This window comes from Actinia tenebrosa, unplaced genomic scaffold (genome assembly GCF_029948245.1).
Source record: "Actinia tenebrosa isolate PJP-AT-01 unplaced genomic scaffold, QUT_ActTen_1.0 PGA_scaffold0__85_contigs__length_37466705, whole genome shotgun sequence".
NCBI classification, from domain to species: Eukaryota; Metazoa; Cnidaria; class Anthozoa; order Actiniaria; family Actiniidae; genus Actinia; species Actinia tenebrosa.
Window position 1 is genome coordinate 14,263,402 of NW_028292569.1, and position 25,279 is coordinate 14,288,680.

General features: G+C 40.2%; 2 protein-coding genes across 2 annotated transcripts; both read left to right on the forward strand.

Moving 5' to 3' along the window:
• The first annotated feature begins 125 nt into the window (after positions 1-125).
• Positions 126-25,060, forward strand: LOC116303772 (dynein axonemal heavy chain 8-like). Its single transcript, XM_089034281.1, is given in 35 exon segments — positions 126-158; positions 957-1,191; positions 1,575-1,717; positions 2,435-2,569; positions 2,969-3,091; positions 3,178-3,391; positions 3,763-3,869; positions 4,097-4,383; positions 4,629-4,698; positions 4,790-4,912; positions 5,496-5,626; positions 5,747-5,900; positions 6,352-6,516; positions 6,596-6,822; positions 7,254-7,476; positions 7,707-7,808; positions 7,889-7,963; positions 8,232-8,399; positions 8,630-8,758; positions 8,995-9,081; positions 9,409-9,546; positions 9,892-10,019; positions 10,459-10,627; positions 10,964-11,119; positions 11,681-11,926; positions 12,360-12,452; positions 12,532-12,636; positions 21,932-22,185; positions 22,559-22,788; positions 23,347-23,462; positions 23,619-23,737; positions 23,948-24,150; positions 24,606-24,679; positions 24,754-24,906; positions 24,947-25,060. Coding segments are annotated over 35 exon segments (5,229 nt in total).
• On the forward strand, positions 18,116-20,520 carry LOC148913558 (uncharacterized). The gene is made up of 5 exons (XM_089032244.1): positions 18,116-18,749; positions 19,111-19,184; positions 19,288-19,379; positions 19,725-19,834; positions 19,920-20,520. The coding sequence occupies exons 1-5, from the start codon at positions 18,369-18,371 to the stop codon at positions 20,298-20,300; spliced, it is 1,038 nt and encodes a 345-aa protein (XP_088888370.1). The 5' UTR covers positions 18,116-18,368; the 3' UTR covers positions 20,301-20,520.
• Positions 25,061-25,279: the final 219 nt, after the last annotated feature.

The following is a 25,279-nucleotide window of genomic DNA, read 5'->3' on the forward strand; positions in this document are numbered from 1 at the left end:
TTTTTGACCAAAACTAGGCATGGCTTAATTCTCGCGAGCCTCAAGAGCATGATGTCTTTGAGCAGCTGTTCTCTGGTGTTTTCGACGAACTAATCACGTATGTCTCCCAAAACCTGCACATGAAGATGGAGATCCTGCAATGCAACGTCATCAAACAGGTAGAACTAATTATCGTAAATTGTGCATATTCTTTATTTCTGGTGGTATATATAAACTTGATGATTTTTTTATTTTTTAATATTTTTTATTTAAAACATAACACGATGATGATGATAATCTGGATTACGGAATCTACGAAAAGCGTCCTCTTTACCTTCTTCTAGTTCCTAAATTACCGCTGTGTTCCTTGATGACAGACTCATTTACTCAGAGTTAGCCTCATTTCAGTGTCTAAAAAAATACAAATATATACAAACGGTAAATTAAAGATGGCATGACTTCAACAACACAAACGCTGGCTTTGAAATTCCACGGACCTTCACTGGAAGACTTGAATATCCTACACAACATCGAGACTAACCCCGAGCAACAATTCAACATTTGAGAGTAAAGTTTTTTTGTAGATAGATAGATAGATTCCTTTATTCAAGCATGGTAACTCTCTCAGTATTTACAAAACTGTAAAAAAAACTGTTATCAATAGAGGCCCTAAAATAAGACAATAATAAATAAATGAATAAATAAATTGTACTAAGATAAGTACTATGAAGGTAAAACGATTCTATTTATATACAATAGAGTGCACGCACTAAATCCGTGAACATTAATTAATGCTAATTAGTACTATTTCATACAGAGTCCTTTGTTTTCTATTGTTTATTTATCACCATTTAGTACTGAAAGTTAGTATTTGTTTCACGGGTTTAGTGCGCGCACTCTAAAATTATGCTAAGATAAATACTATGAAAGCAAACTCAGTGATAAACTCAGTGATAGCTTGAGTGTTTTGGTTTCAGTGCATTGATCTTCTAGAAGGACTTATACCATGCAAGGAGGAACATGGTGTTCTATCCGCCTCACACCTCAGCAAGCTGTTTGTGTTTGCTTTGATGTGGGGCGTTGGAGCTCTTCTAGAACTTGACGATCGAGCCAAGATGCAAGAATTTCTCTTAAAACGCAGTGGATTAGACCTACCTCCAATAGACGAAGAAGGCAAGAATACCATCTTTGAATATGTGGTGGATTCCAATGGTTCGTATGTTCTTTATCTCATCTTGATTTATCAGTAGCTATTACTATATCTAAGGAGTCAGCTTCATTCGTATGCGTGCGTGGGATGACGGTATGGTTGAGGGAGGGAAGAGAGGTGTTCATCTTCAACTGCCTTGGCTGCTGGGATTTTGTGAATTGTAATTTTTAAAAATATATGACTTCTTCCCAATAACCTGAATGTTTTTTACGTGGCCCCTATAAAACAGGATGATTTTTCAAATGAATTTTGAAATCTATGGGTGCCCCCCTTGAAATGCCATATTCTTTACTTCCCCTCCCCCTCTCCCCTAAATCCCACCAGCCCCCTTCCCCGTAAAGAATTGAACGATCCCTCAAGATTTCATTTTTATTTTCATTGGTAGGCAATTGGGAACATTGGAATGATCGTGTGGTAGATTACATCTATCCTTCCGATTCCAAGCCAGAGTATTCGTCCATCTTGGTACCTAACGTGGATAACATCCGAACCAACTTCCTTATCGACACCATTTCGAAGCAGGGAAAGGTATCGCAACGTGTTATTTTACGCTTGTGTTTATTTCGTTAATTTTTACTGAGCTCTTTGCACTGGGTTGCACCGACTCTAAAAGAGACGTTTAGTATCAGGTTTACCACTAACCACTAGGGATCAGGCCCAAAGACACGCATAAAACAGCTTTTTCCGTTATCTGTTTAGTAATATAGCAGGCAGGAAGTGACGTATGCACAAAAGAAGTGTAAGGAGAAGCACGAGCCGTAGCCGTAGCCGTAGCCGTAGCCGTAGCCGTAGCCGTAGCTGTATGCCGTAAGCACTCACTTCTTGAGTGCTTACGGCGCTTCTTTATTGTTTATTACTGAAGTAGCACGGAAGAAGCTGTTTTATTCGTTTTGTTACATAGTTACTAATTTTATTGCGGTATTGAATTTATTTACGTAAAGAGAAAGACGGTCAGAGGATCTTGCAACACTTCGCGCGCGCGGATGGCGTCAGCACTGTTCTCCGTTCACTAAAAAAGCACAGTGTTTGCCCAATACCAGCGCGCACGTACTATCCTAACTATACAATAAAACTACATATTTTTATATTGTTCATTTTCTCCAGCCTGGTTAACAGTTGTCCATTCTCCCCACTAGTCCTCCCACTCGATACCCGGCAATGCTCCGTTCTACCGACTCGTCCTATCCAATGATTATTGATCTTCTTCCTCAATTTGTCATTAGATGAATGATTTATATTTTCTAGGCTGTGCTGCTGATTGGAGAGCAAGGAACTGCCAAGACTGTCATGATAAAGGGTTATATGTCCAAGTACAACCCTGAACAACACGTCGCCAAGAGCTTCAACTTTTCCTCTGCCACTACACCATTACTGTTCCAGGTATTTGACAATAAAAGAAAGATAATCCTCGCCTTTTCTTGGAGTTCAATCACGTGACCGAGAAATCCCTTGAAATATAAATAACGATGAAACTGCCGCCATCTTGGTTGATCAAACAAGAGAAGCTAATGAGGAATGCTTTACTTTATATGGTCAACCAATATGGCGGCAATGATGTAACATGCACCCTAAGAATAAATGGGAATAATAATAATAATGATAATGATAATAATAATAATAATAATAATAAGTATAGGAAATCGCACGATCTCGAGTACAATTTGGAAATTAATAGACACGATAATAATAATAATAATAATAATAACAACTTAAGTGTTTAGATAATGTAGAGTTGCTGTCAATAGTGTTGTTTTAAAACCTGTATGTAATTCTTTTCAGCGTACGATCGAGAGCCTAGTGGACAAACGTGTTGGTACCACGTATGGACCTCCTGCCGGTCGTAAAATGACTACCTTCGTGGATGATATTAACATGCCTATCATCAATGAATGGGGTGACCAGGTAATCCGGCCATCAGACTTGTATTTTACTGGGATACCTGAGGTATCACAGTCGTGAAATACCTTTGCTGTCTATTTTATGAATAGGTGACTAATGAGATAGTGCGTCAACTGATGGAGATGAAAGGATTTTATAACCTCGAGAAGCCTGGTGAATTTACCCACATCGTAGACATCCAGTTCATCGCGGCCATGATTCACCCTGGAGGAGGAAGGAACGACATTCCTGAGCGACTGAAGCGACAGTTTTCCATCTTCAACTGCACGCTGCCTTCAAACGCTTCTATTGACAAGATCTTTGGTAAGATTTCTTAGTAAAACGGATATCTGACTGTACTCACTCTCGTAAGGCCTAATCCTTGAATTCTATAGTATCGCGAAAGAATGGAATCAGCTCAGGTTGTATGCGAGGCGTTTTGGTGCGATAGATAGTTATAAAAGAGGGAATGAATTACGTGCGCTCCCTCCCCGTTTTTACCGTAGGGGGAGGGGTGGGAAGCGGCTGTACACAGGCTTAATGACTATACGTGTAACGAGACAGTTGAGAAGTGTCCCTATTTTTCCTGTTGTTAATCTTATATCTTCACCTGCTCTTTTATCCTTTTTCGTGTAGTTGTTTTAGTGTCTAAGTTTTATTTTTCGTAACGCATTGTTTGTGCCGCTCTCTTCCAGGTGTAATCGGATCGGGCTATTTCTGTTCTGAACGCTTCAAGCCAGACGTCTGCGAGACGATAGAGAACCTTGTCGCCTGCACACGAATTTTGTGGCAGAAGACCAAGGTAATGATTAAGTCTTGCTCTTCAAGCCAAGTTCTTTGTTAAAGAATACTATTAACTGCATACTGCTGTAGAACGACGAACGATGAACGATGCACAAAACACTAAAACGATAAACATTTTGGAACTTTTGGACAAAAAATGTCAATAATGCATTTCCCATTTCAACTGCGCGTACCAAATTCGTTTGAAGGTCTTAGAAGAGCTGATATTTTTTCCTTATATAAAAGGTTAAAATGCTTCCAACTCCCGCCAAATTCCATTACATCTTCAACTTGCGTGACTTGTCACGAATCTGGGAAGGCATACTAAACGTGACAGGAACTGAGATAGACAGCCGTAAGCTCGTGCTAGCTCTGTGGAAACACGAATGTACCCGAGTGATTGCCGACCGCTTTACGAATGAAGCCGATAGGCAGTGGTATGAAAAGTGCCTAAACAAGACTTTACTTGACTGTCTTGGCGAGGAACCAGCGCAAGAACTGATGGACGAACCTTACTTTGTTGACTTTTTAAGGTAGGTTTTTGACTGGTTGGTGGGAGGTGGGTGGGTATCTGTATATATCGGGAGGTAAGTAAGTGAATAGGTTTTAGGTTACATAGGTTGTTAGGTTTGTACATGTGAACTGTCTTGGTGCTCAGTTAGATGGCTTGATAGATAGGAACCGATAGTTTAGGAGGCAAATAAGTAAGTGGGTAGATGGAGGGTCCGTAGTAAGTAACAAAGCATATTACTATTTACTTTCTAACTGTTCTTTAAAGGGAAGCACCAGAACCAACGGGAGAGGAAGCCGATGACGCAGAACTTGAGGCACCCAAGGTTTATGAATTGGTGAGATTACATTAAGATCCAGGAAAAAAATCTATTCATTCACGTTCTGGGGTTGTTTTTCAAAAAATTGTCATATTCTGTCTGTTTTTAGGTACCAAGTTTCGAGTTCTTGAACGAAAAGCTGAGCATGTACATGACAATGTACAATGAGACTGTGAGGGGAGGACATCTAGACCTCGTATTCTTTAAGGATGCCATGGTGCACTTGGTCAAGGTAAGGCAATCCTTCCAATACAGTGAAGTAGGGTATTGCAAACCAGATATAATGGAGCCTGAATGAGACAGCGAGGGGAGGACATTTAGACCTCGTATTCTTTAAGGATGCCATGGTGCACTTGGTCAAGGTAAGGCAATCCATCCAATACAGTGAAGCAGGGTATTGCAAACCAGATATGATGGAGCTCGTTTTCAGAACAAAACAATGGATTTCTTTAATGCTAACGCAAAATTCAATCAGCATCACTTTTTTGACGCAGCATCTCCGCGCAAGTGCCTTACATGCAGGTGACGACCTCGTCTACTTCCAGGGCCCGGTTGTACGAATGGTGAATAGCGCTATCTGATGGATAAATCCTTATCCAGTGGATAAATCAATGCTTTTATCCAATAAATTTATCCACTGGATAAGATTTATCCGTAGGATAGCGCTATCCACCCTCCGGTTTTTCCGGCTTTCATCTATTGAAAATGACTAATTCAGTAAAATTTTCAAAATAGGACTTAATGTGCCGTTTCTGGAGTTCTCTGTGTCGCAGAAGCATTGAATAATTATTTGAATTTGTCTGTTGTAACTTCAGATATCTCGAGTGATACGTACCTCGTGTGGCAACGCCCTATTGGTTGGTGTCGGTGGGTCTGGGAAACAGTCGCTTACCAGATTAGCCTCATTCATTGCTGGCTATAAAATCTTCCAAATAACCCTGTCTAGGTAAGATAAGGTTCTTTTGTAGTTTTGAGCGACCAAGATTGACATGATTACCGTCAGACGTAGTGTCTCGAAAGACCGCATTGATTTTGTCAGTAAATGATTATCTTTTTTCTACACAAGGACGTACAACGTGAGTAACTTGATGGATGATTTGAAAAACCTGTACCGTGTTGCTGGCTGTGACGGGAAGGGAATAACGTTCATATTCACTGACAATGAGATCAAGGACGAAGCCTTCCTGGAGTACCTCAACAACGTACTATCATCGGGAGAGGTAGGGCAACATTGACATAATGACCCTAGAAAATTCAATTGTCATCGATACTCTTAATCAAATTCTGAGAGAATCAGGGCACGACGAACTCACAAATCAAACCCCGAAACAACTTCTGGGCCGATTTAAGTCAGAGGCATGGCTAACTCACAGATTGAACCCTAAAACAACTTCTGGGCTGATCTAAGTCAGGGCATGGCTAACTCACATATCAATCCCTGAAATAACCTCTGGGCTGATCTAAGTCAGGGGATGGCCAACTCACAGATGGAATCGAAATATAGTTTGTTAGGTTTTGCAGAGGGAGAAAAATCACAGGAGAAAAACCCTCGAATCAAAGGACAGACCTAACAATCTCTTCTCATATAAGATGCCGGGTCGGCCAGGAATCAAACGGATTCTGGGAACATCCAAGATTGTAGATCTTTAGACATAAATTATTCCTTTCCAGGTATCCAATTTGTTTGCTCGAGATGAGTTGGACGAGATTTCCCAAAATCTGATCCCAGTCATGAAGAAAGAGCTGCCACGTGTACCTCCCACCCAGGATAACCTGTACAGCTATTTTATATCCAGGGCTCGCAAGAACCTACATGTAGTCTTATGCTTCTCTCCGGTAAATAAAAACCTGTCTCGTCTAGGTAACTTAAGCATTTAAGTGGCATTATTTACCCAAATTCTATTTATATTTCTAGGTGGGAGAGAAATTCCGCAATCGATCTTTGAAGTTCCCCGGGTTGATCAGCGGCTGTACCATGGACTGGTTCACCCGCTGGCCCAAAGATGCTCTGATCGCTGTCGCAGACTACTTCCTGTCTAAGTTTGACATCGTGTGCACAACAGAGACTAAGAGTAATGTGGTGAGGAGTATGGGTGTATTCCATGATATTGTGGCTGAAACATGTACTGAGTACTTTGAAAGGTATGAGACATTCTATGAGGTTACTAGTGTTATGTAAGGACACCCATGATATCTTGTAAGCCTTGAGTAAGATGCTAGCTACCTTCTTGATAACCAAGTATTATCTTAATGTACTTTGAAAAACAGCGTAAAATAGACCTCCTCGGCTCTGACGTAATGTTGTCCCATTTCAGACCACGTGTCATTCCCTAGAGTATCATTTCTTTGTTTAAGGTTTGCGCTCGGTTACACTTGAGAAGACACATGAATATGGGTACAACTCAAACAAAGAATATTGTTCTCAAGGGAATGACACGTGGTCTGAAATGGGGCAACATTACGCCGAGCCGAGGAGGTCTATTGAACTCCACCTCTTTTATCCCGGCCGAAACATCCCATGACGCATCACAATGCGCCTTTTTTCAATCCTTCTCGCGTCCGTCTACCTGCAGATTCCGACGTCAAACTCACGTCACCCCAAAGTCCTATCTATCCTTCATCGATGGATACAAGACCATTTATCAGGAAAACAAATCCCACATCGGCGAGCTTGCAGAACGTATGAAGACAGGTCTAGACAAACTAGTAGAGGCCAGTGAATCGGTCGCCGAGCTGTCTAAGGAGCTTGTCGTTAAAGAGAAGGAATTGGCTATTGCGTCGGTCAAAGCTGACAAAGTAAGGATTTTCCTTTTTTCCCTTTCGTATTTAGTCACTTTGAACTGTGCATCTTTCCCTAACCCAAGGGAAAATAATCGGTGAACAAATTTCCTGCAGCGGGGAGGTCTGAGGCTCAACAAGTTTCATAGGCTACCCACAAAAGTAATCAGATATCTATAATCTTGTTGTAGTTTCCACCACTACTGGATATACTTAGATTTTATGTTTTATTCTCTCTACTCGTCCAGGTGTTAGCCGAGGTGACTGTTAGTGCCCAGGCCGCCGAAAAAGTCAAAGTATCAGTACAGAAGGTCAAAGATAAAGCACAGGCCATTGTAGACGAGATCAATGTAAGCCAACCAGTGGTAATACAATTGTGATCTATATTGAAGTCATGTCTGATTCTAATACTCTGGTCTTCGATATATAGGCAGACAAAGTTATAGCTGAAGGAAAGCTCTCTGCTGCAAAGCCAGCTCTGGAGGAAGCAGAGGCAGCTTTACAGGTAAATACCGACAACACCATCAGAAGTGAAAAGCAATAAATATGTGGAATGGAAGAGATTATTCATTGTGGAATAAATCAAAGATTATACTTATTCATTTGTCTCATGATTGTGGCATTTGGGAGGACCCCGACGTTTCGACTGCTACTGCTAGTCTTCATCAGGCGATGGTGTAAACATGAAGTTGGTCTTCTTAATATATACTGTCAGTCTGTTAAATATGTGCCCTTCAAATGTAACATAACTAGTGCTTCTTGTATGACCACAGACCATCAAAGCTGCTGACATATCTACTGTACGAAAACTGGCCAAACCGCCTCACCTGATCATGCGCATCATGGATTGTGTACTGTTATTGTTCCGTCGAAACATTTCTCCCGTTGTGTTTGATCCAGAACGAGTGTGTGTTATCCCCAGCTGGAGTGACGCCCTTAAGGTACGAATAGATGTTTGTTTCATATAACAGAAAATGTCTGTATCTTGGAATATTCGGCAGATGTGGACTAGCTATGTTTGTTTGCGCAGTTCACGACCCATCAAATATCCCGTAGGAATATTTCCGTAGGAGAACGAAAAAGAAGGGGGGGGGGGGGGACATAGAGGTTGTGGAATACCTTGTATTCAAGCTAGATACATGAGGATTTGCTCTTTTCTTTTCCATAACAGCTTATGAGCTCAGGGAGTTTCCTCCAAACCCTGATGAACTTTCCGAAAGATACCATCAATGAAGAAGCTGTTGAGCTCCTGGCACCTTACCTACAGGCACCCGATTACACACTGGAAACAGCCAAGAAGGTCATTAGAAATACTTTTTCTTTAACGCAGTTGATTCATCGGATGGTGTTGCAGTTAGAGCGTGTGCTTTCATCTCCTTTGACATTGATTTTGCTTCAAGGGTTCCTCGTGGGTTTCCTCAATTCTCGAAAACTTGACTGGATTTTCAATGTTCCCACAAAATCATTCCCCTGGGTTAACATTACTAGTAAGGCCTATACTAAATCGTGGCGCATTTTTTTCTTTACCTTGCGAAGGTATGCGGTAATGTTGCTGGACTGTCTTCCTGGACCATAGCTATGGCTTTTTTCTATGGTGTCAACAAAGAAGTCTTGCCATTGAAGGTCAGTGTAGTTCAACTTCAATTTGATTTATTACCTCTCGCGGAAAGGTTTAGAGAAAATAGGATTTCGACTGCCATTGTCGGGAATCGCTATTGGGATGGGCTGCTGAACCTTTAACTCCCCTCCCTCCGTCAACTTGGTTAATTTGGAGTTTTCGCAGCAAAACGTGTTGTGAAGGCCCTCTAGCCCTCAAATCCAAGACGTTAGCATTCCCCTTTCCCCCAATCCAACTCTGTCCGCGGCCGGTTCGTCTGCGGTATCTGCAATGTTGTCCTGTTACATGATCAGCTGCTTATCATGTGATGTGATTATTATTCCACTGCACAGGCTAACCTCGTAGTACAGGAGGCCCGTCTCAAGAATGCCATGGCAGACCTCAACAAGGCACAAGCTCAACTTGACGACAAGCAACGAGAACTTGACGCAGTCCAGGCTCTTTATGACAGCGCTGTCAATGAGAAACAGGTATACCAAGCATCCTTCCCTCCGATCCCCAAGACACAAAAACTTACATGTATGCAGGGCTTCTATTTATTTTTTTGATAGTTTTTAAAAATGTTGCTATCTAATTGGAACGTTCTCATGCGGAAGCCATGTTGATGGAACAATAGATTTGTCCCCGTGTAGCCTCGCATTAAAGCGCTTCCGGATGAGATCAAGGTATATTACTTTCATTACACAACGTGCGCATGAATCTCTTGAAGAACTATCCTCGCCTCCTTTGTGCTGCAGAAGAGTACCCATGCATTGAATTGAATGATCTACCTTTTCACGTCTAATGCAAATACCTGTTGTATTCTATCAACCCAGACCTTACTGGATGATGCTGAGTCATGTAAGAACAAGATGGTGGCTGCGTCTGCTTTGATCAATGGACTAGGAGGAGAGAAAGTAAGATGGACTCAACAGAGTAAAGAATTCCAGGAACAAATTGGAAGGTAACGATTCTTCTGTATTACTATCTTCCTCATTTACGTGTATGCTAACTGGTTTATTTCGTAACCTAATTTTTAACCTATATAAATAACTTTTCTTCGAATATTACTTGCTTTTAGTGCAGTTTTTGATGCAAAATGTTGCCCTTTTCTAAAATTTATGCGATTTCTTTGAACGTTTTTACCAGCTCAATAGCAACCCCCTCCCTAGCCTACTTGTACACTATTCATTGTAAAGGCGTGGTTCTGATGGTGTGACCCCGCCACTCCGTGTCGTTTCAACGGGGAGACATTTCTATCAAACAACATTGATCGGTTGAGGGAGGCTTGTATTCTGATGATGAAGGGTATTTGTTTGCATCCAAATATTTATCATACCAAGAGTTTTATTTGGCAAGGATCTTATATCATTGTGTGATACTGAAATTCGGTGATTATACAGGCTGGTCGGCGATGTGTTGCTGGCAACTGGTTTTCTCTCCTACAGCGGACCTTTCAACCAGTCCTTCCGTACTCTGCTGACCGAAAGATGGCAAAAAGAAATGCTGGAAAACAAGATTCCTTTCACCAAGAATCTCAACTTATCATCCATGTTGACTGATGTTTCTACGGTGAGTAGTCGATCCTTTACAATCATTCGATCTTTTAGAAAAGATTTCGGTGCAAATATTGTGTCGTGACTGGGCGGTTCAGTTCTGGAGCCATCTGATTAGTTCAAATGAGAGCGGCGTGTCGTGTCGTACAAAGGAACTAGTGTTGAAGAGTAGGGAGTCGCCAGGAGATGTGAAATTCCGAGCTTTTGTTCGTACTTTTTTTATTCAATTTAGAAATATTTAAGAATTTGCTTTTTCGATTTGAAGCTAGAAATCAGTAACAAAACTTCCTCCTTTACTTTACTTTACCGTATGTATCGATTCTCTTTATTAAACTCTTTATTTTCCCCCTAGATTGGTGAATGGAATCTAGAAGGGTTGCCTAGTGATGAACTGTCCATTCAAAATGGTACCATTGTTACCAAGGCAACGAGGTACCCTCTTCTCATCGACCCCCAGACGCAGGGCAAGACTTGGTTACTTAATCGCGAGAAGAAGAACGACCTACAGGTAACTAAATCAGATCAGTGGCATCACCTTGTCGTTTTATCGTAAGCTTTGCTTCAGTGTAATGTGTTTGAACTTCCAATAAAGGAGTATAATCGCCATTAGAGACCTTTAGCATCAGGTTTACCGCCAAACGCTAGGGATCAGGTCCAGAAACGCGCCTGCAAACACGGAGGAGAAAAACTCGGCATCAATGAGATTCAATATGGCGGCTCTTCCAGCTACAACTTTGTTATGACGCCTTGCTAAATGTCGAAAGTTTGACGAAAAAGATCTGACGTCGAACTGCAGTTTGAGGTTTGTGGTACCTAGCAAGAACGCCGTCCGTGCTTAAGGTCTCTTTAATCTCTCTTTCGCACCTCGGTGACTTATAGAGCTGCGACCAGTACCTTCACTGAAGGAGGTAGAATAGATTTGCAATTATATTAATACCTTTTAGCGATTCTTCTGTAATCACAACAACGCCCCAAACACCCTTTTTACATCACCACCTAAAGCTTCCTCTTTCCTAACGGACAAGCTTTTTATTAAATACAAGGTTTTGATTTTGTCCCCCACCTCCAGGTGACGTCTCTGAACCACAAATACTTCCGTAATCACCTTGAAGACGCTCTGTCCCTTGGCCGACCACTACTGATCGAGGATGTCGGCGAGGAGCTTGACCCTGCACTGGATAATGTCCTGGAGAAAAACTTCATCAAGTCTGGCTCTACGTACAAGGTTAAAGTCGGGGATAAAGAGTGTGATGTGATGAATGGATTCAGGATGTATGTTACCACCAAGCTAGGTAACCCTGCTTACACACCAGAGGTAAGATACGTCCATGCCAGTTAATTAACTGGGGTATTTGTCTTTTTCTTTTCTTTGGGGGTAGAGTGGGGCAAACGACGGCCCATGATGTTCTAAGAGCAGCTTTCGTGATTAGTATGACAAGCATGGCAAAACATACGGTCACGGTACTGAATTAGTTTATTCAATCAGAGCGAGAAAAAGTCAATCAAATTACTTGGACAGAATAACAGCACGGCACGGAACGCCGCACCACGCCACGTTCATACGCGTGCACAATCTGCTCTATCGCGCAGTATTTATGAGGTCACTCTCTATTAAAAGTAATCTTGTCCGTGTACATAATACACGATTCAACATCTATTGTGAGCCTTGATTGCCATGTTACCATCATGATGCATCTAAGAGAGATAATATCACGAGTAAAGTATTTACTGATGATTAACACTTCCAGATCAGCGCACGTACCGCAATCATCGATTTCACGGTGACAATGAAAGGATTAGAGGAACAGCTGCTTGGTAGAGTCATCAACACTGAGAAGCAGGTAAATAGATAGTAAATTGATCTAATGGACCTTCCGTATGACAGTCATTAACCACAAGTGATTTATGTATCTGTGGCAGGAACTTGAGGCCGAGCGAGTGAAGTTGATGGAGGATGTAACTAGCAATAAGAGAAAGATGAAGGAACTTGAAGACAACTTGCTTTACAGGCTCACCAGCACTCAGGTTTGAAACCCTTTTTATTTAATCCCTGTATTGTTAAAAAATTATTCTCAACTTGCTACATCCTGATGTAAACTTTTAATGGAGCAAATAAGATCGATGGTGATGATGGTATATGGAATTCCAGTTTTTTTTATCGTCCAATAAGCTGTAAGATTAACACTCGACGAAATAATGGATTTGGTCATCATATGTCCGCTTGGCAAATGTTGGGCAAATATGGTGCTCTATATTTGCCCATACATTTGCCTATGCAGGCAAAGGTCGGGGTAAATTTCTAATAAATTTGCCATTGCTTTGCCATACATCTGAACACATGGGTAAATATGTTATATATTTGCCCTTAGTTTAGACGCATTTACCCAGTGGGGATATATGATAACCGTTTTTGCCCTATATTTGCCCTATTGTCAAATGAAGGGCACATATGAAATCAACTTTGCACTAGGCTTTGCCCCATATTTACCTGGGGAGCAAATACAATACCCCAAACTGAGTATATCCGATGTGAGGTTTCCGTTTCAATTTATTGCAATCAAAACTTTTCAAAACAAATCAATAATTTTTCAACTGAATTATGATGGATGTTGGCTTGTTTTTACGACTTACGAGGGGGGAGTGCATGCAGGTCCATCTCAGTCATGTGTCAATTTTTTCTCCTAACGCATGACATCAATGTTGCGACCACATTAATTCAATCATTGTTTTGCTTTGATGTCATGAAAGTGAGGTTATATGCGTTGATACACACAGGAAAAAACGCGGACGATGTATTTTTAATATGCGTAAGTCGTACATGCGTTTTTTCCAGTGACAATAAGAAAACTCATTAACCCATTAACCTCAGCTGCATTTCAAACCGCTAACATCTGTAATATTATTTGAAGCATCAATTTTGTTTAGTCTAAACATATGAATTCATCTTTTTTATTGGCAATATATGCAATTTCATTCATAATTATTTTAATTCATCTAATTTTAAACTCATCAAAGAATTCATTCAATTTTCATTTTGACTATCTAGTTACTGATGCACAGTTCAAACAGTTTATTTTTGATAGCTTTGAATATTTTTCCTGGATGATACTTTACTGTCATCTCCATCATCCGTACAATTTACGTTGTAAAGGACAAACAATTAATACTCTTTCTTTGTCAATAACATCGTAAGCAGCAACAAACTGGCTGTGTATCCTTTGTATGGGAATGAATGTAGAGGGCCCTTCCATTTCAAACAAGTTTCTGCACCAAATTTCATGTGGTCTGCCAATCCTGTGTCTTTCTGGATGTCGCTGATACCATCGAACCTTTGCCATACACAATGATTCCTGCTTGCCATCAATTATAATGGTTTGTTTAAGAAAGAAATCGACAACACCGGGGCGCAAGTCAAATGAATCGGTCTCAATACTGCCACTATATTGGCCACACCAACTTGCAAGAATGAAGGAAGAACGTTCCAGTCTAGAGTCAGAGGACCCTAGCTTTGTCCCCGAATATCCAATGGTACTAATTCTCTCAAACGTATCGGTAACACATTCAATGACCGAGTGTTGAGGTAAAATTGTTTCATAAGCTTTAAAGAGATATTCTGTATAGTCATCATCAAGAACATCAATGGATCGAGGTGAAAAACATGAGTATGCATTCATATTGCTCCACTCTAAGCAACGTAGTACTTGGCCAACTGAAAGATTAAGTGTTGATGGTATTGATGGGATGCTTTCGCCAAGTGTTCCTACTTGTTGTGCCTCCTGAAGAAGTTGAAATACTGGTTGGAAAGTTTCTCGAAATCTCTCTGGTAAAGGGATATCTCTTAGTTCATGCTTTTGGAGAAATTTTCTCATGATTTGTATTTCAACAGATCTATTGTTAGTTCGAAACGCTCCTAAAATCCCATTGAAACGTTCGAAGCTGAAAAGCCAAAATGAATATACAGGCCCGTAATCTAAAATACATTGTTTGAGGTGCAGGTGTAGATGCATGTTTGGCGTAACACGTTCCTTTCCATATCGTTTTTCAAACGATTTACAAAATTCCACTAGGTAATCATGTCCTTCTTGTAGCTCTTCAGTTGTAATAAGTGGAGAGCAAAGGTGAAAGCAGGACAATACGAATAACCTCCACAGCTCCAAATCATCTGTTGGAACGATATTCCAAATGCAGAATACAGAATACAAGAGAGTCCATGTTTTCCACTGATCAGCAGTAAATCCTCCAAACGATGTTGATATCTTTTTCGGGAGACGCCCAATAAATGATGGTGCTTTGACGTCATCTACCTTTTCCTGGATTTTATTCAAATTTTCTTTAGAAATAATTGGCGTTTCAGCATTTAGCCATACATTTTTCATTAAATGTTTTGCTGTCCCTAAAAACAAATTGTGCATAGGATCAACAACATGGTAACGAGTACAATCGAAGTAAGGCAACTGTAAGAGTTCAGAATATCTTGTTCCAGTGGAAGTTTCAATTTGGTTTCGTTCATCAGCGGTTGTTGCATTGAGTATTTTCTGAGCCTCTCTTCGGTGCTCTTCATTTGTCCTTGGTGTATCGTCATCTTCGAAACCTGAAAAATCCATGCTACTAAAATCTCCGGGGAAAAATCTTGTGCACTTTGAGCACCCTCGGTGAGCAGTACATCCTAAGAAACCGCAAACTTTTCTTAGTGCAGGAATGTCACAAGCAATACAAAGGAGGGCAGCTCGAAAACATCTTGCTGTTCTACTCCCATGAGGCCGAACTTGGATGCCTTCGTGCCACAATAAGTTCAATTCGGCTACAAGTGGTTGTAAGTACGTATTGATATTCAATTTGGGCTCGTGTGGACCAGGTATTACCCCAACTATTATTACGTTTTCCTCTTTGTACCTTTCTTTTCTCGGAAGATTTAGGAGGACCATATATATGACTCCAACGCTATAGACACTGTGCTTAAAAGGCTGAAACCAGTCAACATTCAGCATAAAAGCATAATTATTAGGCTGGGCAAGGAAAGGAGTGCCGTTAAAATATTGCCAATCTTTCCACACTTGGCCATCGTAAATATCAACTAAAATATCGTCCGGTACATTCCGATTTCTCCAAATCTCACATTTTTGTACAAAGTCTGGTCGCTTAATAAAGTGAGTTAGAGTGTCTCTGATGCTTTTATAACAATAAACTTTATGTGGGTACAATTTCGTCTGTCCATTTTTCAAACGAATTTCCTTAAGCAATTCCGCTCCACAAGGTGTGCGGCGAAACAATTGACGGTGATTCGGAAAAGCAATGTGAGAACATGGTTTAGCAATGACACGCCCGAATCTTGTTGTTATGCAGTCTTGAAAACGGTATAGGGTGTCGCATTTCGGACAAACAACATACTTTGAATGCTTATCTTTAAAAGAAAGATAATTTTTCAAGAGTTTGAAGGAGCTCGGGAAAACCAATACTGCGGTTGGGAAAATGATTGGCGAAAGCTCACACAAAACCTGAAAAATCGCTTTAAAAAAGGCGAGGAGAATATCAATGCCTCGGTCTGGTACAGAAAAGTATGCAGACCAAAAGCACACAAACAAGGCAATCCAGTTAATAAGGGTCACTCGGGAACTTGCTTCGACGGCAACGCTTATTTCTGCACTAGATTGTTCAAAATCTCTTTCTACGTCTTCGATATCAATATCCCAAGTTTCAACCAATCTCCTTCCTTCATTTCCTCTTATCTCTTCATGGTCAGATTCACTGTCCAACTTGTCATCCCAAAACCGCTTGATCTTCTTCCTCAAAGTTATTTATTCCGTCTCCTTTAAACATAAGCAAATACGATGTATTTTATTCATTCGGCATTGTATAACTGCAACATAGTATAAGATAAAGTCTGAAACCATTATAATACTAGAAAAAAAAAAATGTCAGTAAAAAAAACCTCATGGGCTAAGGGACCGGTCATTATTTAAGTTGGGGGGGGGGGGGGAGAAAAAATTGGGGGGGGGGGGGGGCCTGAAATTTTTGCTAGTGAAAGTCTTGAAATTTAAAAATGACTTTTAGGGAAAATTTTTAAATTTTTTACTACAATCCGTGGGGGGTTTTCGATAAACTTGGATGCCTTCAAAGGGGGGGCCTTGAAATTTTTTTGCGTCACTGACAATTTCTCCTCCACCCCCCCCCCCCCCTACCTCCAACTTAAATAATGACCGGTCCCTAAATGTATAATTTTGACCCAAATTTTGCTCTGAAAATAAATGATTTCCATTGAAAATAAAATATAAATTTCTAAGTCAGCAAAACAACAATTTATAATTCGTGAAAGAAAAATGATAAATCGAAAATAAAAAACCCAAGAGACATATTAAATAAATTACTTATAATTGTATTTCTCTAACTTGACAAACATGTTTTGCCGGATACCATGCTATCTCAGGATGACCACAGTCATGAATTGATTTGGAGACAAAAATGTACAGCAATATCCATTTGAACATAGTAAATTCTTTTTGGCGTTTTAAATGAGTTATCTCTAGCTATGATTTTATAAACTCTTTGAATGAACCTTTCTGAATGAACACTGAGGTTTTAATGGCAACCATAAGCCGATTACTTAATAATGCACCTTTCTTAAAAGTAACGGTGAAAACGAGGCTAAGATAGAAATAGAAAAGAATCATTCGTACCTCTAACTTAATCTCGCTTCAATAACACTAATGCTTGGTAGTAAATCCAATAGGGGAGCTAGATCATGTGCAAATCAGCCGCTTGTTAAAGATTCAGTCTTTTATCTATGCAGTTTGACTTTAACATTTAAAGATTATATAATCTAATCATCAAATAAACGTATAACATCAATACCTTTTTGTGAAGTAGCTGGTAAGAATTCGTCACTTGATGGTTGGTTTGTATTTGGCACATCAGAGGAGTCTTGATCAGTTTGGTCCAAAACGTTTATCTCGCTGTAGTCATTAGAAGAAGTGTCGTTCTGGCCGTCAATCTCGTGAGTGAAAATACTATCATTTGAGTCTTCGTCGTCATTCCGCTGTAATTGCCATTGATTTGTTAAAGGATCATAAAATTCTTCTTTGTGACGGCAAAATACTCTGTAATGTAAATCTTCGTTACAATGAAAGCAATGATAACGCTTTGACATCGCAGAAGACATTTTGTTTTCCAGAACTATATAATTAAAAAGACGGTGTGTATCATTGGGATAATTACTCAAAATCCAAGCATTTTGAATGGCTAACAGCCATATTCCAGCGTAATAAAGTTCCACGTCCATCAACCACATGCCACTGGACAAAAGCACGCCGGATCTTTATTACCGCGCCCTTTTCCTTAGAGCTGTCACTGTTGGCGGCAGATAATGGTACGATGGTTTTAGAGCTAGAAGCTAATCAAGTTTATTGCAATGATATTTCGTGAATCTAGGCTTTAGAAAAAATTTCATAACTTTATAAAATGGAGCAAATAGCTTTAAGATAATAGACATATTACTTAACATGAATCCTGGATACAACTTCAGCATTTTTATAAGACAGTTATTCCTTTTTTTATTATTAGACTTCATTATATGAACGTATATGTCATCACAAGTCACGTGATACGCCGTGATAGATAGGGGGTAGATTTGTTCGGTGGATGTGCTTATTCGTTCATTCGCCTTTTGGTCACAAACAGGTAACAAACTCTGTCGGTCATCTAGTTTCCCGCACATTCTATATCTTTGCTTATAAATTGCGTTCATTCGTCGCGATCAAAAAATGGGAAGAACATCTACACCTTTACCAGGACGCCCAATGCCAATCCATTCTGTTACTGCAACTACCAGTACAAGCAGTACGAGTAGACATACTGAAAATGGCGCCAATTCTCAAAGGCTTAATATACTTATTCCCTCTGTCCCTGGTGGTAACGAGGATGTGCTAAGAGAACACAGAAATCGCCTATTGCAAGCAACAAGCGAGAATGAGAACGTTGACCCCGACAGCGAAAAAGAAGAAATTTCTTCAAATTTCGAAACGATTGTAAAACAGTTTAAAGAACTGCAAGAACAAAACCGCCAAATACTAGCCGCCTTAAAAGAAAGCCAGCAGAACAAGGACAACAGCAAGACCAAGATTACTGTCTCAAAGGCTGTTGCAGTAAGTAAAGTGGCAATATTTAAAAAAGCAAGCTATTTTTATTGATAATTTTACTGGGAATTCTTGGCGCGAAGAGTAGTTGGTATAATTATGCAGCGGTATAATTTATGCAATGCTAAAATTGGCGGGAAACCCGCCATGGCAGTGGTTAATGCTACCAAACTTTACTATTGATTTCCAATAACAAGACACTGAATGATAATGATAATTTCCTTTTTTGTAAAGGAATTGATTTGATTTCGATTTTTTCCCCAATATTATACAATCACAGCCATAAAAATAATGAAAACATTATTACTATGTCTAAGAATAACTTAAGGTACATCTTATGATTTTAATGAATTATATTATGTTATTACAGTCTGAAGTACGCTTGGTAGCAAAGAAATTACGGGACAGGGAAGAAAACCCTCTTATATGGGATTTTACTAAAGCGTAAGTATAAAAATTTAATAAAAATGATCTTGTCTGAATCATCCATAGTTTCTTTCCATATTAAGTTTCCACTTACCACTCAAATATGGCATTTCCTAATTAGTTTCAGAGATGACGTCAACGAACAGATTAATAACGCAATAAGGGATAGAGTTCTGAATGTTCATAAGGATGTCGCTGCCGTCGAGTTAGAAGGTATTTATGTATTTTATATTACGAAGTGCGAAAGGCCTTATGCACCTATCAAAGTTAACCCGGGGGGGAGGGGTGAGGACAAAGGGTGGTGGTGGTCGGGGGGGGGGGGGGGAGGGGGTAACGAAATCCTTTTAGAAATATTCAAATGCCGAAGGGAGGGGAAGCAGTTTGAAATAAAATAACACGGAAAAGAAAAAAAAAAAAAAAAAAAAGAAACAAAAACGAAACAAAACAAAACAAAGCAAAAACAAATGGATGCTAAAGGAGTAATTGTCGGCCAAATGCCAAAATTTCTAACAAATTTTGTCTCAAGTTTTAATATATGGGTACTTGATATAATTTCAGCTGCCCTTAAAAGTCACTTTCTGACGAGAAGAAAGAGAAACAAAAGAGAGCGTTCAGGGGCCCTTGGAAGGCATCAAAAGATGCAGCGGAAAACACAAAGAAAACAAAATGTAAGTAAACTGAATTTGCAACGATTATGACTTTGTTTAATAAGAAACTTTGACTGACGGTGTTTTTTTTTCTTTTTTCTTTTAGCTCCTAAAATCCAGATCCAAGGCAGCGGACTTGTCAACCTCGCTATCACCAGGGGACAAAGAGAAAGTCAAGGCAATTATGAAACTGGAGTATATGTCATCAGAGGAGTCGATGTCAGAGGCGGATGACCAGGCTGATGACGATACAGCGGACAGTGGCTCTGATAACGAAGGGGGCCCTACTAAGCAGAGTAAAGTTTTAATAAAACACCCTCTGCCATGGAGAAGCCCCCTAGCTAATCAGTTCATGGAAAGCATGGACCGAAAGGCAAAAAGGAGGCTGTCAGAGCGCAGTCTCACCATGCTTTTGAAGCGGAAAATCGGGGAGCCGTCAAGACGCCCAAGGCCATTTGGAGGTCCCGAATGGGCATTGAGAGCCTAAAGGTTTTTATCAAATCAAGGGCACTGGGACACCGAACGTGGTTGGGGTTTCTACGAGTTTTATGAATTAAATCTTGTGTCACTGTTCCTCCGTTCCTTTGGCCTGATTTCTAGGGTTTTCCTTCTTCTTTCGATTATTTGAACATTATACTTGTTTACTTTAAGAAATCCAAAGGTCAATAGGCTTAGATAGCCGCTGCTATACCGTTTGACCTTTGGATTTCTTCAAATAAACGAGTATAACGTTCAAGTAATCGAAAGAACGAAAACCCTAGAAATCAGGCCAAAGGAACGGAGGAACAGTGACACAAGATTTAATTCATAAAACTCGTAGAAACCCAACCACGTTCGGTGTCCTTAATTAAGTTTTTGCAGTTATAAATGAAGTGTACTACTACAGAATATCTAAAAAGAATCGTACATAAGCCACAGATCGATTGACAACTAAATATATTATGATCTCCTTTCACAAATTCTGTCACAAGATGAAACAAACACCTATAATTAATTTACAGAACTAGCATTTTCAATTAGTTGTAGTTAACAAATTGTTCATAGTTAATCAGTCGTCAAGAAAAGGAAATTCACAATAAAAATGTTTCAGTATGATTTATGTCTTTTTTCCTGCTTCTTAGTATAGGTTAGCTATGTTTAAAGTATGAGGTGGTTGTCACGACATATATCGTTTCTATTTTTTTTGGCCTGCCATAAGTGACAATAGCTGAAGACTGATAATATAGTTAAATTTAGCAAATATGATGAGCATAATTCAACTGAGCAAATATGGCTAAGACGCGCTGGTACATCTAAGGCATTAAGGGGGCATTAATCACATATACGGTCAGAGCATATCGCATGGTATATGTAAGGCATAAATCACATATACGGCCTGGAAAAATACAGGGTATATGTAAGGCATTAATCACATATACGACCTGGGCAAAGACAGGGTATACGTAAGGCATTAATCACATATACGGCCTGGGCAAACACAGGTTATATGTAAGGCATAAATCACATATACGACCTTGGAAAATACAGGGTATATGTAAGGCATAAATCACATATACGGCCTGGGCAAACACAGGGTATATGTAAGGCATTAATCACATATACGGCCTGGGCAAAGACAGGGTAAATGTAAGGCATTAATCACATATACGGCCTGGGAAAATACAGGGTATATGTAAGGCATGAATCACATATACGGCCTGGGGAAACACAGGGTATACGTAAGACATAAAACACATATACGGGCTGGGCAAATACGTGCACATATCAAATGAGCATTCACATTTACTACCGGGTAAATGTATGGATGATATGATATCTGCTATATATTTGCCGTTTGGGATTTTACTGGGCCATACGGACTTTGCCATCTGTGCCCATGGGATAAATGTGTAGGTACATATCATATACAGTCATTGGGCAAATATTGTCTACTATTAGTCAAATATGATATTTGCCCATATATTTGTCTATATGTTTGCCTACATGACAAATCCATTTTTTCGTCGAGTGTAATATTCTTAGCAGCAACAACAGTTTCGCAAGAAACGGGTTACGTGGGAAGCATTCACTGATGGCTTCCTATTTACGTGGTACTAACATTTTTTTATTTCTTCAAAGGGTTCCTTGGTAGAAGATGAATCCCTCGTGGCTGTACTGAAGATCACAAAAGAGACAGCAGAAGAAGTCAGTGAGAAGCTCGCTGTAGCCGCAGAGACGGAGACCAAGATCAACCTGGCTCGCGAGGAGTTCCGTCCGGTTGCTACTCGAGGCAGTATCTTGTACTTCTTGATCGTTGAAATGAGTATGGTGAACATTATGTACCAGACATCTTTAAGACAGTTCTTGGGTGTCTTTGACTTGTCCATGGCAAGGTAAGACCACTGTAAAGACTTTCATGCTGCTACGGTATCGTGAAACTCAAATGGTCTTTCTCTGAACCAATCGAATGCTAGTAAATGAGCATCATTACTATGATAATATACAGCAAACGGTACGTTTACGGCCCAAAGATAACAACTTCAGATGGACCATTCATAGTGCGCAAACATTTTGTTAATCCAACCAAATTAGTCCAAATTGATTGATCATAATGCTGCGAAAGGGTGGGGGGGGGGGGGGGGGTACTGCATGCTTTCTATCAAGAAGTTTTTAACAAGCACACGAAATCTGCATCGTTTCCTATTCATTTGTACGCGTACATTGAGGCAAACTTGGATGACAAGAGTTTGTTATGTTGTTTTTTAGATCAGAGAAGTCTCCAATTCCTGCCAAAAGGATCTTAAACATCATCGAGTACCTGACGTACGAGGTATTTAAGTACTCTTGTCGAGGTCTATACGAGAACCACAAGTTTCTCTTCACTCTACTCCTTGCCCTGAAGATCGATATCCAGGAGGGTAAAGTCAAGAGCCTCGAGTTCCAGACATTTATCAAAGGTAATATATGATGTTATTTATACAATATGATACATGGATGTGAGTACTCTAGTTAAATATTGTTATCATCGTCATCGTCGTCGTTGTCATCAACATCATTACTGCATCACCATCATCGTCATTACTATCACTCTTCGTAATCACCATAACCATCATCATCACCATCATCGTAATCATCATCATCATCATCACCACCATCGTCATCACCATCACTCATCGTAATCACAATCATCAACATCATCGTCATCATCATCACCATCATCGTCATCACCATCAACATCATCGTCATCGTCATCACCATCAACATCATCGTCATCACCATCCCCATCATCGTCATCACCATCATTACCATCATCGTCATCACCATCATCACCATCATTACCATTATCACCATCATTACCATCATCGTCATCACCATCATCGTCATCACCATCATTACCATCATCGTCATCACCATCATCACCATCATTACCGTCATCACCATCATTACCATCATCGTCATCACCATCATCATCTTTATCATGATACTTCAAAAGATCCTACTTGGATTATATACTGTCTGTATTAGTTATATATGCTTGTTGTTGTAAGGTGGAGCCGCTTTGGACCTGAGGGCCTGTCCTCCGAAGCCATTCAAATGGATAACTGACATGACGTGGCTTAACTTAGTAGAGCTTAGCAAGTTACCCCAGTTTTCAGGCGTTTTAGATCAGGTTGGTGGATAGACAGGGAGAGTGGATGGTAGAGAGTCGAAGCAAGAGATATCGATACAAAAAGACAGACACAGAGTTAGAGAGAGGAAAAGAGAGTTTAGCCAGTCAATAATCTGTTCATGTTTAATACCTGTTCATCTCCAATGTTTTCTTAAGGTTCGTCGTAACGACAGTGGATGGAGGGGTTGGTTTGATAAGGATGCACCTGAAGAGAACCCCATTCCAGATGGATATCAGACGTCTCTTGATACGTTCCGCAAGCTATTGCTCGTAAGGTAATAATATACTCAGCATTCCATAGGGGAGTGAAGACAAAAGCTAAAGAACCTTAGTTGGGAGCCCGTCTATATTTATCTGTTTAAATTTGTATCGTAGGTCTTGGTGTCCCGACCGTACCCTCCCACAGGCACGTAAATACATCGCCGACACGATGGGAGAGAAATATGCTGAAGGCATATATTTATCTGTTTAAATTTGCATTGTAGATCTTGGTGTCCCGACCGTACCCTCCCACAGGCACGTAAATACATCGCCGACACGATGGGAGAGAAATATGCTGAAGGAGTCATTCTCAACCTTGAAGCCACTTGGGAAGAGAGCGACATACATACACCATTGATCTGCTTCTTGTCTATGGGATCTGATCCCACTGGATCCATTGAGTCGTTAGCTAAAAGGAAGGGATTCGGTAAAAAAAATGCAATATCATCGTTCTATCCCTATCTTTGTGCCTTTTTCCCTAATAAAAATTTCCTAACTCTAAAATAGAAGACACCCCTTCGTTTTATAGCCATGAAATGCTACAATGAACCAAATCCACTTGGGCGCATTGTTTTGCCCATTTCAGACCACGTCATTCCCTTGAGAGTACGATTTTTTGTTTGAGTTGTATCCATATTCATATGTCTTCTCATGCGCAACCGTCAAACAAAGAAATGATACTCTAGGGAATGACACGTGGTCTGAAATGTGAAAGCACTGGATTAGGATTTAAAACCAAGGATTGATCCTCCAACCCCCCGCACTAACCAACAATAAACTGAGGACACCCTTACCACAGGAAACTCTCTTCGAGAAATTTATACAAAACCTAAAGCAGTGTCTTTGAGCAAATGTCACAATTAAAATGTTCTGTGTTCGTAGAATGCCGTGCGGTGTCCATGGGACAAGGTCAAGAAGTACATGCCCGTCGCCTGATCCAGCAATCAATGGCCGGTGTAAGTAACAACTTATTATTCCCAGGGCATTAATAGATTGGGGAATGTTCGTCTTACCCGTGTTCGTGTTCTAGGGTGGCTGGGTGTTGCTACAGAACTGCCATCTTGGACTGAACTTCTTGGATGAACTGTTAGAGACTGTCACGAACATTGAACACGCACATGAGACTTTCCGAGTCTGGATCACCACCGAGGGTCACCCACAGTTCCCCATCAGCTTACTGCAAGTAAGTAGAAATATTTTCATTTTTTGTCATTTTCTTACAGTCGAATAAATTGGCAGTCATGTTGGTGGTATTTAAGACAATATTCACATCGGTCTTTATCAATAATGTTAAGGCCACGAACATCGCAGTCACATCTTCGGACACCCCTTGGTAATGGTTGCAAAACATCTATCATAAGCCTTTCTGAGTTCGATAAACATGGTGCATTGTGGTCTAGCTTGGGTACAAACAATACCATTAAAGTTAAAAAAAGTCAACGAGTGTAACGACGCGTGCACAAAAATTGCAAAAATGCTTTTTTTTTACCGATCTCCGTCATTGATGGAGCAATTTGCTAGAGTGAAGTGTAGCCCTTTAAGCGAGATCTAGTAAA

Coding starts and splice junctions, on each gene's coding strand:
- LOC148913558 (XM_089032244.1), top strand. CDS start 18,369: ATGGGAAGAACATCTACACCTTTACCAGGACGCCCAATGCCAATCCAT. Junction 19,380..19,724: donor CGCTGCCGTCGAGTTAGAAG/GTATTTATGTAT, acceptor ATATAATTTCAG/CTGCCCTTAAAAGTCACTTT. Junction 19,835..19,919: donor AAACACAAAGAAAACAAAAT/GTAAGTAAACTG, acceptor TTTTTCTTTTAG/CTCCTAAAATCCAGATCCAA.